Source organism: Girardinichthys multiradiatus, chromosome 12, assembly GCF_021462225.1.
Source record: "Girardinichthys multiradiatus isolate DD_20200921_A chromosome 12, DD_fGirMul_XY1, whole genome shotgun sequence".
Classification (NCBI taxonomy): domain Eukaryota; kingdom Metazoa; phylum Chordata; class Actinopteri; order Cyprinodontiformes; family Goodeidae; genus Girardinichthys; species Girardinichthys multiradiatus.
Window position 1 is genome coordinate 37,296,094 of NC_061805.1, and position 16,345 is coordinate 37,312,438.

Below are 16,345 nucleotides of genomic sequence, written 5' to 3' on the forward strand. Positions count from 1 at the left end.
GTCCCATGTGTTTTGCAGCCTCCAACAGGTTTTTTCCTGTAATTAACTCTATCCATCCATTTCTCCATCAACTCTGAATAGCTTCCCTCTCACTGCTTAAGATAATAATTCCCACAACATGATTTGCCACTATATTTCACAGAATCAGAATCAGAATCAGAATCAGAATCAGAAAAGCTTTATTGCCAAGTACGTTTTTGGACATACAAGGAATTTGTTTTGGCGTAGTCGGTGCAATACAATACAAATTAAACAGTACAAACATATCTACAATATAATATAAATATAAGTGCACAGTTTTAAGTGAGTGAGAGTAAATATAGAGCAGTATAAGATGCAAGAGCAATACAACAGTGCAGGTGATCATTGTGCAAGTAAAGCAGGAGTCCAAGCTGAGCGTTAATGTAACGCATAGAGTTACAGGTTACAGGTGTCCTGTCAGCAAAAAAAAGGGGGGGTGTGGGGGAAAGGGGGAATGTCAGGGTGGTTTCCGGGCTTTGTTAACCAGGCTGGTGGCAGATGGGAAAAAACTGTTCTTGTGGCGTGAGGTTTTGGTCCGGATGGACCGCAGCCTCCTGCCAGAGGGGAGAGTCTCAAAGAGTCTGTGACCGGGGTGGGAGGGATCAGCCAGAATCTTCTCTGCCCGCTTCAGGGTCCTGGAGGTGTACAGTTCCTGGAGCGACAGTAGACTGCAGCCAATCACCTTCTCAGCAGACCGAATGACACGCTGCAGCCTGCCCTTATCCTTGGCTGTAGCAGCGGCGTACCAGATGGTGATGGAGGAGGTGAGGATGGACTCAATGATGGCTGTGTAGAAGTGCTCCATCATAGTCTTTGGCAGGTTGAATTTCTTCAGCTGCCGCAGGAAGAACATCCTCTGCTGGGCTTTCTTGATGAGGGAGCTGATGTTTGGCTCCCACTTGAGATCCTGGGAGATGATGGTTCCCAGGAAGCGGAAAGATTCTACAGTGTCAATTGTGGAGTCACAGAGGGTGATGGGGGCAGGTGGGGCTGGGTTCTGCCTGAAGTTCACAACCATCTCCACTGTCTTTAGAGCGTTGAGCTCAAGGCTGTTCTGGCTGCACCAGTCCAACAGATGGTCCACTTCCCATCTGTACGCGGACTCGTCACCATCAGAGATGAGTCCGATCAGGGTGGTGTCGTCCGCAAACTTCAGAAGCTTGACAGACTGGTGACTGGAGGTGCAGCTGTTGGTGTACAGGGAGAAGAGCAGAGGAGAGAGAACACAGCCTTGGGGGGAACCGGTGCTGATGGTCAGGGAGTCAGAGACGTGCTTCCCCAGCCTCACGCGCTGCTTCCTGTCAGACAGGAAGTCAGTGATCCACCTGCAGGTGGAGTCGGGCACACTCAGCTGGGAGAGCTTCTCCTGGAGCAGAGCTGGGACGATGGTGTTGAAGGCAGAGCTGAAATCCACAAACAGGATCCTGGCATAGGTTCCTGTGGAGTCCAGGTGCCGGAGGATGAAGTGAAGGGCTAAGTTGACTGCATCATCTACAGACCTGTTGGCTCTGTAGGCAAACTGCAGGGGGTCCAGGAGGGGGTTGGTGATGTCTTTTAGGTGTGAGAGCACAAGGCGCTCAAAGGACTTCATCACCACAGAGGTCAGGGCGACGGGTCTGAAGTCGTTAAGCCCTGTGGTCCTTGGCTTCTTGGGAACAGGGACGATGGTGGAGGACTTGAAGCAGGCTGGCACATGATATGTCTCCAGTGAGGTGTTAAAAATGTCTGTGAAGACTGGAGACAGCTGATCAGCGCAGTGCTTCAGGCTGGCTGGTGAGACAGAATCCGGACCAGCAGCTTTCCGGGGGTTCTGTCTCCTGAAGAGTTTGTTGACGTCCCTCTCCTGGATGGAAAGAGCCGTCCTCGGCGTGGGTAGGGGGCTGGTGGGGGTTGGAGGTGCCAAGGCCCCTCTTGAGGTTGGGGAGGTGGGGGTGGTGGATTGTGGCTGCAGCTGTTGGGGGGCGTCGTGGGAGATGGTTGCAGGACTGTCCCTTTGTCTTTCAAAGCGGCAGTAGAACTCGTTCAGGTCGTTGGCGAGGCGTCGGTCGTTGATGGAGTGGGGGGCTTTCGGCTTGTAGTTGGTGATTTGCTTGAGCCCTTTCCAGACAGACGCAGAGTCGTTGGCTGAGAACTGGATTTGGAGCTTCTCAGAGTACAGTCGTTTGGCCTCTTTCACTGCCTTGCCAAACTTGTACTTTGCCTCTCTGTATATGTCTTTGTCCCCACTCCTGAAGGCCTCTTCCTTATCCAGTCTTAACCTTCTGAGTTTAGCTGTGAACCAGGGTTTGTCGTTGTTGTAACTCACCCTGGTGCATGATGGTACACAGCTGTCCTCACAGAAGCTGATGTAGGAAGTCACAGCCTCTGTGTACTCGTCCAGACTGTTGGTAGTAGTCCTGAACACATCCCAGTCTGTACAGCCTAAACACGCCTGGAGATTCTCCACAGCCTCACTGCTCCACTTCCTTGTCGTCCTCACAACAGGTTTGCAGAGCTTTAGTTTCTGCCTGTATGCAGGAATCAGGTGGACCATGATGTGGTCGGATTGGCCCAGTGCAGCACGTGGGACGGCGTGATAAGCGTCTCTGACATGGTTGTTCATAATGATGTACAATGTCAGTTTTTTTTTCATTGCATGTGGATTTCTTTTTGTTATTCTACCATAAAGGCCAGATTTGTGGAGTGAACAATTAATAGTTGCCCCATTTGTAGAGTTTTGCCGTTAAGTGGTGGATCTCTGCAGCTCCTCCAGGGTAACCATAGGCCTCTTGGTTACTCCCCTGATAAATACTGTCTTTGTCTGTTTACGTGCCATGTACAGAGTATGGGAGTATATGTGGCTAACATCAAATGAACTCAGCCCTCTCTATTTTTAAACCTTGCATCACTTTCCTTCAACTTTCCAAACATCGATTAATTTGTGTTGGTCAATTACATAAAACCCATTGAATGTTGAGATTGTAATTTGACAAAATGTAAGGCAAGCCACTGTACGTATTTTAGATGTCGACACAGAGTTCAACAGGGGCTTGAAATCCTTATAACAGATACACTGTTTCCTGTTTAAGGATAGCCTCCTCCGTTTGGTGCTCAGTGTGTGCATTTCTAAATGTGTGTCACTCTTAAAAAAACATCACAATCATCATCTCTTATCAACAGTCATGTTGAGGATTACAGCTTTCATCCCTAATCCTACAGTAAGGACACATTGTCATGATGGACGTGACATCATCAAGGCCAGTGTGCCGCAGGGAGGGCGTGAGGACGGCAGGCCAAAGACCACAGGTGAGGATTAATGAATATAGGAGAGAGTGGATGATGTGTGTATCTGTGTTTTAAGATAATCTGTCACTTCTTAGGATACTTAAGTCGGACTTACAATGATCGCTCTTAATCAGGTCTGATAGCAATATAATGGTAATATGTAGACTGAATTCAACACACACACACACACACACACTCTTGTTTTGCTATATGTAGTGAGGACCATGTGTTGACTCCCATTGACTTCCATTGATTTTCAGTCATTTTCAACCCTTTCTATGCCCTAACCCTGACAATAACCCTAAACCTAACTATTACCAGTGCATGCCTAACCCTAACCTTAACCTAAAGTCAATTCACACCTTAGTCCTAAACCTAACCGTTAGCAAAATAGGTCGTGAGGACCAGCAAAATGTCCTCACTTTGGTACAAACGGTCCTCAATCTGATGGTGAAATCGGGAAAATGGTTCTCACTGTGATGCCAAGACAGGAACACACACACACACACACACACACACACATGCAAGCATGCACACAGCCACACACACAGCCACGCTAGTACCCAAACCCTGATGCTACGCAGATAGAAGAAAAATGTAACACTATCCTGTAGAGACAAGAGTTACATTCACTAGATGGTTAATTCCAAAATTATTCATACTGCTTGCAGATCTAATTTTAAAATTATTTTCATTTAATCTTTGTTTCTTATATAGCTCAATATGAAACTGTGTTGCGGACTAATATTCAAACATATCAGGAGTGCCTGCCCTACCCCTATGCTATGCACTATTATTTCTAAGTTATAATTATTCATACCATTTTCAATAATTAATGGAAAAATCTTCAAGGTAAAATCACAGCTTTCAAACCATTCTTCATTGTATGTTTCCACTGGTAGTTTGACAATTTATTGTTGGAGTTAAGCTTCAAGTCTTTGAGGTTTCCCTACCAGATTCAAGCCAGGGCTCTGGCTGGTCCACTCCAAAATGTCAATATTTATTCCAATCAGAAAAAACAAAACAAAAAACATGTTGGTTAAATCAAAAGATTTCTTTAAGCTCAAATTTGGTGTATGAATATTTCTGGTCCTAACTGAATGTGTTTTTATCTGGTGAATCTTGATTATCCGCACATGTTCATTGGTATAGGTCAGTGTTTAAACAAAAAAAAAACATAATCACATTTGTTGTTCGACTACATTCAAATTAAGTTTCTTATACAATCCAAGAATGCCAACAGAACTCTGGGGTTTAGGTATTGAAAATGTTACAGTTGGACTGTGTTTAGATACAGAGTATTAAATTATTACCTGCAGAAACTCTGGGGCAGTCTGGCAGCATGGGCTCAAGCTCTGTGTCCAATGGCTCGGGACTCGATACCCAGTTACAACAGTACTGTAGGAAAGGAAAACAAAGAGAATAAAAAAATCAAAACTTATCTCAACTTTTTTTTTTCTTGAATGTATTAAAATGGACAGAGAACAACTACTGCAAACAGTTCACCAAAGGCTTAGTCTACCTATAGATGAAAATATTTCTGATACAGCAATCAATATCGACTGTAATCAGGAATAGCAAATAAGACAATGTTAATTCTAAAAATGTAAAGAAAATTTCTTTAATGCTGATAAAGAAAGAGAAACAACAAAAAGCACAGCAGAAGAGAAAAAGAAACAGGTAGGCAGAAAAACAACGTGCAAAAGAAACGAGTATGGACGGTGGGGGAAGAGGAGACAAAGACAAGAACAAGCAATTAAAAGCTCTGTGACATGCTGCTAAGACAGCTTGGCGTTTGTTTGCAGTTGGGAGTTGAGGCCTTCTACCATGGTTGATCAGTGGGTGCCCCGGGGGGGTGTCTGCCCCGCTTGCTGACCCATAACCCTCTGCAAACACCCCAACTCTTCTCAAACCCCTTGTGCTTGACAACTCCTCTGTCAGAAAGGGAAGAAGACCTCTTTATCTGCCGGTACTGTCTTCATCCATCTTATGTATCGCTCCTAGTTTAAACGTACCAACTCACACTGGGGCTTTTCCCACATATAAAGATTGAATCGAATGTACCTTTAGTAAAAATGTATCAATCCCCAGGAACAGAGAACATTTTCTTCTGTTCTAGCATTGAGATTTCATTGACCGGGTCAGCGGATGACACATCAAACCAAGTTTGCCTTTTTGACTCTTCTGTGTGAATTGGTATGTTGTGGCTCATAAGGTTAGAACAAAAACAAGGGAATAGGGGAAACGAGACAGGGAGGCTGAGAAGGAATGCTTAGAGAAGACGCTCCCCTAGATAAGATAAAAGTTCAACAGAAGAAAGAAAAAATGTAAAGAGATTAGAATTTGCAGCTGGCGTCTTTCTGATTCACTGCTTATCTGCCCTTGTTTACTTTCACCCTGGCCCCCTGACAGCCATTACTGCGTTGTGCGTGCTTGTGTGTGCGTAAAGGTTTCTGTGTGTGGGTCAGTGACTTCATTTCGGGGGAGGGTCTCCCACAAAGATGTGTTGTGAACCCTTCAAACTCAAATACAGAGGAAAAAAAGGCACACGTGCTTCTGAATTCTCCATCTAACCAACAGAGTCCCAAGGTGATTGACAAGACAGACAAATCTGCGACACTTTTCGTGTTATAACCTCAAACAGACACAACAGTATGTTGTAAGTAGATACATACAAATCATGCTCCTTGCTTTGAAGAACAGCGCCATCAAACCAAGGTTTGTGAAAAAGTATCAAACTCAAGAAATCAATTGTGCCAATTTAAACAAAAAGGCCAAAGTGTGGTTGAAACTACTGCTGGTGGTGCCAAAACACCACGTGCAAAATCCTAAAGAAATTGTCAAAGTTTTAGTTACATTGAATCATTGTATTCTTGTAACTCCTGTACCATGTAAAGAGAGATCAACCTCTTGGTGAATCTTATGAACATTCGCTACATCTTTTGCTGTACGGCATCAAAATACCTACAGTAGACGTATGTGGAAACATAAAATATTTGCATGTAGAAATATCAATAATATTCAAAATTCTATAATTTACTTTAGTGTTAATTTAAATATTTTTGTCAATTTTTTTAACCAAGAAAAATGAAATGAGCTATAGAGTAAACAATTTCTAAAATACCAAACAAAATATGCCCTATTGATTTGAATCCATTGTGTTTCATTCCTATAGTCACATGAATCAAACACAACTGTATTCGGAAAGAATTTAGAACGAGTGGAGCCACAAAGGTTGTAGAAAGATCAGTAGAGAGATGAGAGGGGAAAGAGGGGAGGCAGCTGGGGGCTTTAGTACTGGGGGAAGATGAAAAGTCATCTTGGTAAACAGTGACATATTGTGTATTTTTAGATCTTTTGCGTTGCCCTAGATGTGCTCTCCTCTGAGTCTGTGTTTGAGGGCAGAGCTGTGCGGAGCAGCACCGAAGCAGTAGGGCTTCTTGACTGCTACATCAAGTGTCTCATTGTATCTTCTTTAATTCATTCAGTTTGTCTGGAGGAAGATGTCAGCTGGGCTGTGGAGCAGTGGGCTGAAGGCGGCTGGAGAGGGAGAGAAAGGAGGGGAGTCTTTCAAAGGGCCCTCCGCCATCCCTTACAACTCCACTATCACCACCAATGGAGACATGGAGGTTTGGGTCTGAATAGATTTGTCAAGGCAACAGCACACATGTGCACACAATCTCTTGCATAAATAGACACACACACATGCGAGCAAGTGCACACACACAGATGCATGCATGCACAAACACAGAGCACAAAGCCCCAGAGCTATGGGAGACCACAGGCATAACAGCCTTCACATAAAGGCAAGGCCTGCTGGCTTATATTAGGGAAGGGCTACATGACAAACGGATGGCACATCACATCGCCTGCCTCTGATGCATGGCATCATTGCTTCAAGCAGCTTGTCTACCGATCAATGCTTCCATTCAACTAATCGACAACAGAGAAAGAAGCATGTAGAGACCTATGTCTTTCTCTACAACTATGTCGCTTTGTGTATGTTTTTCTCTATACTTTTATTTTCATAACTCCATGATTTACAAAACATGTAAATGTGGACAGAATCACAAAATTTGGTTAAAAAAAAACTTTAAATAAACTATTAAATGTAAAGATTTTCCAAAACATGTTAGAAATAACCAGATGTAAGCATTTTCACACTTTTTAAAATAGCAATAACCTGTATTTTAGCTGCTGCAGCCACCTGTATGTGTGGTGTGAGGTACGAACTGCACAGTGTGTCTTAGCCAAGAGGTTAGCCATCTATCCAAGGATCACAGCATTCAATATGAAGGGCCACATTTACAGTCCCAAAATTACCAAATAATTTGTTGGACTAATAGAAAAACTGTTTTGTAAGCCTTGCGCCTACACCAGTGACTGACATTGAAAGAGTGCGGTGACCTGAACAATCAAAATATTAAAGAAAGAGAGGAATGGAGTTAGCTTTAGCCAAGCTCTTGAGACACCTACACATGCAAACATCAAGTTAATCTGAGAAACAAGTTTATTGCACACAGCATGGGCTGTTACTGATGTTAAGGTATACCAAGGTGTTTAAAAGGTTACAGTTTCATAATTCAATTAAATTCAAATTCAATTCAAAAATACTTTATTAATCCCAAAGGGAAATTAAATGTTGTTATAGCTCATATTATGAAGGTTTCCTCAAAGAGCTGTTGTAGATGCTGATGGCTGTGGGCAGGAAGGATCTCCTATAGCGCTCCGTGTTACAACAGATCTGAAGAAGCCTCTGACTGAAGACACTGTGTTGTTGTAGGACAGTCTCATGAAGAGGATGCTCAGGGTTCTCCATAATGTTCTTCATTTTATGAAGAATCCTTCTTTGCACAACGATCTCCAGAAGTTCCAGAGGAGTCCCCAGAACAGAGGCAGCCTTTTTTATCAGCTGTTGAGCTTTTTTAAGTCCCTGGCTCTGATGCTTCTTCCCCAGCAGATGATGGCAGAAGAGATCACACTCTCCATAACAGACTTATAGAAGATAGGCAGCATCTTGCTGCAAACACCAAAGGACCTAAGCTTCTTCAAGAAGTACAGTCTGCTCTGTCCCTTCTTGTAGATGGCTTCACAGTTGCATCTCCACTCTAGTCTGTTGTCCAGGTGAACACTGAGGTATTTATACACCTCCACTTCTTCTCCCATGATAGAAATAGTTTTTGACTTATTCCTGTTTCTCTTAAAATCTACAATCATCTCCTTTGTTTTAGTCACGTTCAAAATGAGATGATTGTTTCCACACCATGCCACAAAGCGGTACACCACCTTCCTGTACTCAGCTTCTTGTCCATCTCTGATCCACCCCACGACTGCAGAATCATCCGAGTATTTCTACAGATGACAGGAGTCTGTCTTGTACTGGAAGTCTGAGGTGTACAGAGTGAAAAGGATTGGTGAGAGTACAGTCCCCTGTGGTGCTCCTGTGCTGCTGACTACCTGGTTAGACTCACAACCCGTCAGTCTCACAAACTGTGGTCTGTTTGTCAGGTAGTCTTTGATCCAGGAGATTGTTGAGGCCTCCACCTGAGTCTTCTGGAGTTTCTGACAAAGCAAATCAGGTTGGATTGTATTAAATGCACTGGAGAAATCAAAGAACATGATCCTCACAGTGCTACTGGCTTTGTCCAGATGACAGTGGGTTTGTTGAAGCAGGTGTATGATGGCATCTTCAACTCCAACTCCACAGCGATTAGCAAACTGAAGGGGGTCCTGATGGTTTACTGTTTGCTTACTCAGGTGGGCCAACAGGAGTCTCTCTAGGACCTTCATGATGTGAGATGTCAGGGCTATAGTCATTGAGAACTGATGGGTGAGTTTTCTTTGGTACCGGAACAAGGCAGGAGGTCTTCCACAACACCGGAACCTTCTTCTGGGCCAGGCTAAGGTTGAATAGGTGCTGCAGAATCCCACAGAGCTGCTCTGCACAGCCCTTCAGGACTCCTAGGGCTGACATGATTTGGACCTGCAGCCTTATTCCTATTCAGTCTATCCAGTTGTCTCTTCACCTGACTTCTTGAGACACACAGGTGGAAGGGGGAAACAAAGGAAGTATCAGCATCTTCTGATATGGTTGAAGGCAAACATGTAGAAGCAGAACGGTCTAGGGCTGAGGTGGAAGATAAAAAATGTGAGGTGTTACTGGACAGCTGTGGGTCCTGTGGGTCAAAGGAAGGTGGAATGTCTGTTTGGCTTTGAGCAGGAGAGGAGGATGCGAAGCTTGTTTCTGAACTGAACCTATTGAAGAATGTGTTCAGTTCATTGGCTCTGTCCAGACCTCCATCGGTCTGATCATCCTTCTGCTTGAAGCCTGTGATCTTCTTCATCCCTGTCCACACATCTCTGATATTGTTTTGCTGGAGCTTGCTCTCCAGCTTCTTCTTGTACACCTCCTTGCTGTCTCTTATTTGGACTTTAAGTTGCTTCTGTGTATTCCTCAATAATTCTATGTCTCCCTCTCTGAAGGTTCTTTTTTTCTTGTTAAGCAGGTCCTTCAGGTCACTGGTGATCCAGGGTTTGTTATTGGGGAAGCATCTCACGGTTCTGGTGGGGATGATGTTATCCACACAGACGTTTATATAGTCGGTTACACACTCAGTCATGGCATTGATGTCCTCTCCATGTGGCTGGCACAGTTTGTCCCAGTCTGTAGCCTCAAAGCAACCTGCATACAGGCAGAAACTAAAGCTCTGCAAACCTGTTGTGAGGACGACAAGGAAGTGGAGCAGTGAGGCTGTGGAGAATCTCCAGGCGTGTTTAGGCTGTACAGACTGGGATGTGTTCAGGACTACTACCAACAGTCTGGACGAGTACACAGAGGCTGTGACTTCCTACATCAGCTTCTGTGAGGACAGCTGTGTACCATCATACACCAGGGTGAATTACAACAACGACAAACCCTGGTTCACAGCTAAACTCAGAAGGTTAAGACTGGATAAGGAAGAGGCCTTCAGGAGTGGGGACAAAGACATATACAGAGAGGCTAAGTACAAGTTTGGCAAGGCAGTGAAAGAGGCCAAACGACTGTACTCTGAGAAGCTCCAAAACCAGTTCTCAGCCAACGACTCTGCGTCTGTCTGGAAAGGGCTCAAGCAAATCACCAACTACAAGCCGAAAGCCCCCCACTCCATCAACGACCGACGCCTCGCCAACGACCTGAACGAGTTCTACTGCCGCTTTGAAAGACAAAGGGACAGTCCTGCAACCATCTCCCACGACGCCCCCCAACAGCTGCAGCCACAATCCACCACCCCCACCTCCCCAACCTCAAGAGGGGCCTTGGCACCTCCAACCCCCACCCTGAAGTTCCCCCCCACCAGCCCCCTACCCACGCCGAGGACGGCTCTTTCCATCCAGGAGAGGGACGTCAACAAACTCTTCAGGAGACAGAACCCCCGGAAAGCTGCTGGTCCGGATTCTGTCTCACCAGCCAGCCTGAAGCACTGCGCTGATCAGCTGTCTCCAGTCTTCACAGACATTTTTAACACCTCACTGGAGACATGTCATGTGCCAGCCTGCTTCAAGTCCTCCACCATCGTCCCTGTTCCCAAGAAGCCAAGGACCACAGGGCTTAATGACTTCAGACCCGTCGCCCTGACCTCTGTGGTGATGAAGTCCTTTGAGCGCCTTGTGCTCTCACACCTAAAAGACATCACCGACCCCCTCCTTGACCCCCTGCAGTTTGCCTACAGAGCCAACAGGTCTGTAGATGATGCAGTCAACCTAGCCCTTCACTTCATCCTCCGGCACCTGGACTCCACAGGAACCTACGCCAGGATCCTGTTTGTGGATTTCAGCTCTGCCTTCAACACCATCGTCCCAGTTCTGCTACAGGAGAAGCTCTCCCAGCTGAGTGTGCCCGACTCCACCTGCAGGTGGATCACTGACTTCCTGTCTGACAGGAAGCAGCGCGTGAGGCTGGGGAAGCACGTCTCTGACTCCCTGACCATCAGCACCGGTTCCCCCCAAGGCTGTGTTCTCTCTCCTCTGCTCTTCTCCCTGTACACCAACAGCTGCACCTCCAGTCACCAGTCTGTCAAGCTTCTGAAGTTTGCGGACGACACCACCCTGATCGGACTCATCTCTGATGGTGATGAGTCTGCGTACAGATGGGAGGTGGACCATCTGTTGGACTGGTGCAGCCAGAACAACCTTGAGCTCAACGCTCTAAAGACAGTGGAGATGGTTGTGAACTTCAGGCAGAACCCAGCCCCACCTGCCCCCATCACCCTCTGTGACTCCACAATTGACACTGTGGAATCTTTCCGCTTCCTGGGAACCATCATCTCCCAGGATCTCAAGTGGGAGCCAAACATCAGCTCCCTCATCAAGAAAGCCCAGCAGAGGATGTTCTTCCTGCGGCAGCTGAAGAAATTCAACCTGCCAAAGACTATGATGGTGCACTTCTACACAGCCATCATTGAGTCCATCCTCACCTCCTCCATCACCATCTGGTACGCCGCTGCTACAGCCAAGGATAAGGGCAGGCTGCAGCGTGTCATTCGGTCTGCTGAGAAGGTGATTGGCTGCAGTCTACTGTCGCTCCAGGAACTGTACACCTCCAGGACCCTGAAGCGGGCCGGGAAGATTCTGGCTGATCCCTCCCACCCCGGTCACAGACTCTTTGAGACTCTCCCCTCTGGCAGGAGGCTGCGGTCCATCCGGACCAAAACCTCACGCCACAAGAACAGTTTTTTCCCATCTGCCACCAGCCTGGTTAACAAAGCCCGGAAACCACCTTGACACTCTCCCTTTCCCCCACACCCCCCCTTTTTTTGCTGACAGGACACCTGTAACCTGCAACTCTATGCGTTACATTAACGCTCAGCTTGGACTCCTGCTTTACTTGCACAATGATCACCTGCACTGTTGTATTGCTCTTGCATCTTATACTGCTCTATATTTACTCTCACTCACTTAAAACTGTGCACATATATTTATATTATATTGTAGATATGTTTATACTGTTTAATTTGTACTGTATTGCACCGACTATGCCAAAACAAATTCCTTGTATGTCCAAAAACGTACTTGGCAATAAAGCTTTTCTGATTCTGATTCTGATTCAGAGCTTCTTCAGCTTCCTGTGACCATTTTCTCACAGTCCTCTTTATTACAGGTTGCCTCTGAACAAGGGGCTTATATTTCAAGCAGAGAAAAACAAGATTGTGATCTGATTTGCCTAGAGGAGGTCTTGCTGTAGAGATGTATTAGTCCTTGACATTTGAAAAAACAAATCCAATGTTTTGTTTTCTCTGGTAGAGCAGCTGACAAACTGTTGAAACATTGGAAGTGTAGCAGAGAGTGAAGCATGGTTAAAATCACCAGAAATTGCCACAAAAGCATCGGGGTTTTGTGTCTGTAGCTTAGCAACAACTAAGCTGATGGCATCACATGCAGTGTCGGCAACAGCGGAAGGTGGAACGTAAACTGTTGCCAAAATAACACTGGTGAACTCTCTGGGTAAATAATATGGATGAAAACTTACTGCCAACAGTTCAATATCTGGACTGCAGAGATGACACTTCACAGTTACATGTCCTGGATTACAACATCTGTTGTTCACAAGTACTGCCAGTCCACCTCCTTTACATTTGCCGCTCCTCCTTAAATCTCTGTCTGCTCGTATGGTTAAAAAGCCCAGCAGAGAGACGCTGGAGTCAGGGATATGATCCTGCAGCCTTGTCTCAGTAAAACACATGATACTGCATGCCCGGTACTCTGGCTGGGTCCTTTGTAGGGCTTGGAGTTCATCCAACTTGTTTCCCAACGATCTCACATTGCCCATCATAATCGACGGAAGAGATGGTTTGAACTTCCTCCTTCTCTCTCTTCTCTTAGCTCCTGCTCTGCATCCACGGCGTCTCCTTTTCAACTCATCAGGGATTTGGAGTTGTAGCTGAAGTATTATTTGAGCTTTTGAGATATTAATCAGCTGCTCCCGGTTGTAAGAAACAACCCCGTTGCCATGGCAATGCATCATAACAAATGTCCAAAAATAGAAAGTATTAAGAAAAATCCTCCAAGCTGCACAGCATCCGACACTGGAGTGGTCAGTCATCCAAAAAAAAATCAACTGTATCCACCACAAGAGGAATAGTTCCCAAAAAAGAATAAATCAGAATCAAAAGTAACAGAGCTACTCCAACCTGCTGCCACCTTGAGCGGCGCAATTCTAGAATTCCTACATAACTGCTACATTTTCCCATTATACCTTTCCTACAGTTTTATAGGTTTCTGCTGACTGGTGCATAGAAGGAACACAGCACGGCCACTTCTGCTACATGTCGCTGCATACTGCTGGTCAGCTGGCTGGAGGAAGGCTACTGCACTCATCAAATGCTAACACAAAGGACAAATTAAGTTTTTTATACTTTTAGCAGCAAAATCATAGCATGGAAATTGAAAAAGCACACTGTTCAGCAGCTTGTCTACTGAACAGTAGCCGCTATTTGAGCAGGCAGCCCGGGTAATTGGCCAGTTAGACATGTATTATTTTATGTTGAACATAATGATAAAACCTATAATATTCTATCTAATAGGCACTTTAAATATACAAATAAATATAAGCAAATTGTTCTTTTTGTCAATATCTATACATCTAGTTTGATTTACCTCAAAATAATGAATTATTCTTAGGCATAAAAACACTATAACATTAATAACAAAACAAATTTTAACAGAAGTTAGATTAACTGTTGTTCTTCTGTTTAACATATGAGCAATTTAAACATGTTATACAGATGTGTGGTAATTCGGTTTGTAATTAGGGAGAAAGAAAATTGTATTATATCGTGACAATTTTATACAGACTTATGCAAACAAGCCAGAAATTCATCTAAAATAAATAGGACACAATCAAGATATTCATCATTTCTTAATTGTTTTTTTTTAAAGATTTTTTAAATTTTATTACCATATGATTACACACTTTTTCGGTGAAAATGTGTGGTTACATGGTAAAATACTTTTTCCTCTTCATGACTGTATATACTGTAATTTGGCAGACAAGAAGGGCCTGGAGAAGATAGTGAGGGGAGCTGAGAAGGTCAGTGACTGTCTCTACCCCTATCTAAGACATGATTTATCCTAGCTGCAGGAACAGGGTACAATACAATACTAAACTTGCATTGTATGGTAAACTCTCTCATTCTGAGAGAAAACAGGAAGATAAATGGACTTAGTGCCCAAAAATCTCCTTAATTGTAACACAAATGACAACCTTTAAGCTAACTACTCAGGAAAAAGTTGTAAGGAACAGTTCTTGCTCACTTTCTCTGAGTCTACCTCTCCCATCTCCTCCAGTTGCTGTATAATCTCTGTGGATTAGGATGCTTTATTCATGACCATAGTGATACTCTCTTAGTTTATGCATGGTGTGTGTGTATAGATATATATATATATCTATATGTGTGCGTGTGTGTGTGTGTGCATGCGTGCGCTCTGGGCAGACCACTAGAGTGTGACAGCAGGCCAGAGCAGTGACAGGAGACACCTTGGAGACTGTGACAGGCTGCCAGCTGTACACCATCATTCGGATTTCTCTCTCACACTCACTTCTTCTCTCTGCGCTATTCATCTATCTCCACATACATCAGTTTATTTCCTCTCCTCCATCTGAATTCACTCCATTCGGATTGTACCTGTCTTTTTGTTTTTCCCTCTTCCACAGCTCTACAATTTCTCAGTGGCAGTCAACAGGATTTAAATAATTGAACATTTCTCACAATTTTTTTTGTCTTTTTCTGTCAGTCAGTGAAGATATGCTTCTCTCTCTGCCGTTTCTTCTTTTGTTTCAGCTTCACTCTGTATTTTATGCCCTTGCTGTGACGTCAGGTGCCCCTTGTCTGACCCATCTGGTCTTTGTAACCTGGCTCAGCAGGCACTGATCTCTAAATCCCATCTTCTCTCTTCTACTCTTCAGATCGCTCTGTCCCGCCATCCAACGACCTCTTGAACCCCCAAGGGAGGGAATTATCTCTGTCTGACGAGAACAGAGAAGAACCTGGCTGGGGTGCCCCGACCTCAAATGCACCTACTCATATGGGCACCTATATCTATACACCACCTACGGCGTTACTCCGATTCAATGCTAACACCTGTCTTGGATGTGTCGCGGCATGTCATTCTGTCCATTCGTCTTACAAAGTACTGCTTACATGTGAGATCCAACTATCTACAAGCTGCTGATACCTCTGTTCCTTTTGGTTTATTTGTCTAGGATTTGCACAACAAGTACACACCGTGTGAGTGTAAATAATTGCAAATATCAGATTTTGCAGTATCCAGAGAACCCCTTCTACATCAGTTCACATTCAAAGACAAAGGAGTCTTTGGTGGGACCACTACCCATATGTCTCATATGAGGCTTAGGATTTCTACACCCTTAACTGTGGCCTCGCAAGTAGAAATGCTATTTATAGATTTCAGTCACATGATAAAACGCACACATACACACATAAAAAAACGCGACAAAAAGGAACCAAATGTTTTTAATATTTGTGATTTCATCTATAGGGTAGTGATTAAGTATTTCCCCCTGGTTTTTTTTTATTATATTGCTGCTTACTCAAACTCAAATGTTTCAGTAGTATTATCAGACAAACATTACCTGGGTAAATCCAAAAGGTTTTCAAATTATGCGAAGCCTCTCCCCGTTCCCAATGTTTAATTATTAAATAACTGCGATTAACCGCATAGTTTGCTTCAGTTTCACTTGGCACACCCAGGCCTGATTACTGAGAGACCAATATAATCAAAATGTCACTTCAACAGAACCTATCTGACAACATGAGGTAGGCTAGAAGATCTCAAAAAGCCACACATCCTGCCCCGATCTACAGAAATTCAATAACAGAGGAGAAAAAAAGTCCCTGGCCTCTACCACCCTAGCAAGTAGTACAAAGCTATTTCTGAGACTTTAGGAGTCCACGCAACCACATAGAGAGCCATTATCCACAAAATGAGAAAACATGGAACTGAGGTGAACCTTCTGAGGTGTGGCTGGCCCAACAATTAGTGTGACTAGTTCAAGGGTTCATAA

At 44.4% G+C, this 16,345-nt stretch overlaps 1 protein-coding gene across 4 annotated transcripts in view; it reads right to left on the minus strand.

Annotated features, from left to right (window-relative positions):
• Positions 1–16,345, minus strand: part of fam172a (family with sequence similarity 172 member A) — a 213,827-nt gene that overhangs the window by 61,902 nt on the left and 135,580 nt on the right. For all 4 annotated transcript variants that reach the window (XR_007040801.1, XM_047382491.1, XM_047382490.1 and 1 more), the window contains one exon: positions 4,599–4,683. Coding sequence is in view for 3 of the 4 variants with exons in the window: in XM_047382491.1 (XP_047238447.1) it covers positions 4,599–4,683 (85 nt within the window). In the remaining variant the exon portion in view is untranslated. The remainder of the gene's footprint in view (positions 1–4,598; positions 4,684–16,345) is intronic.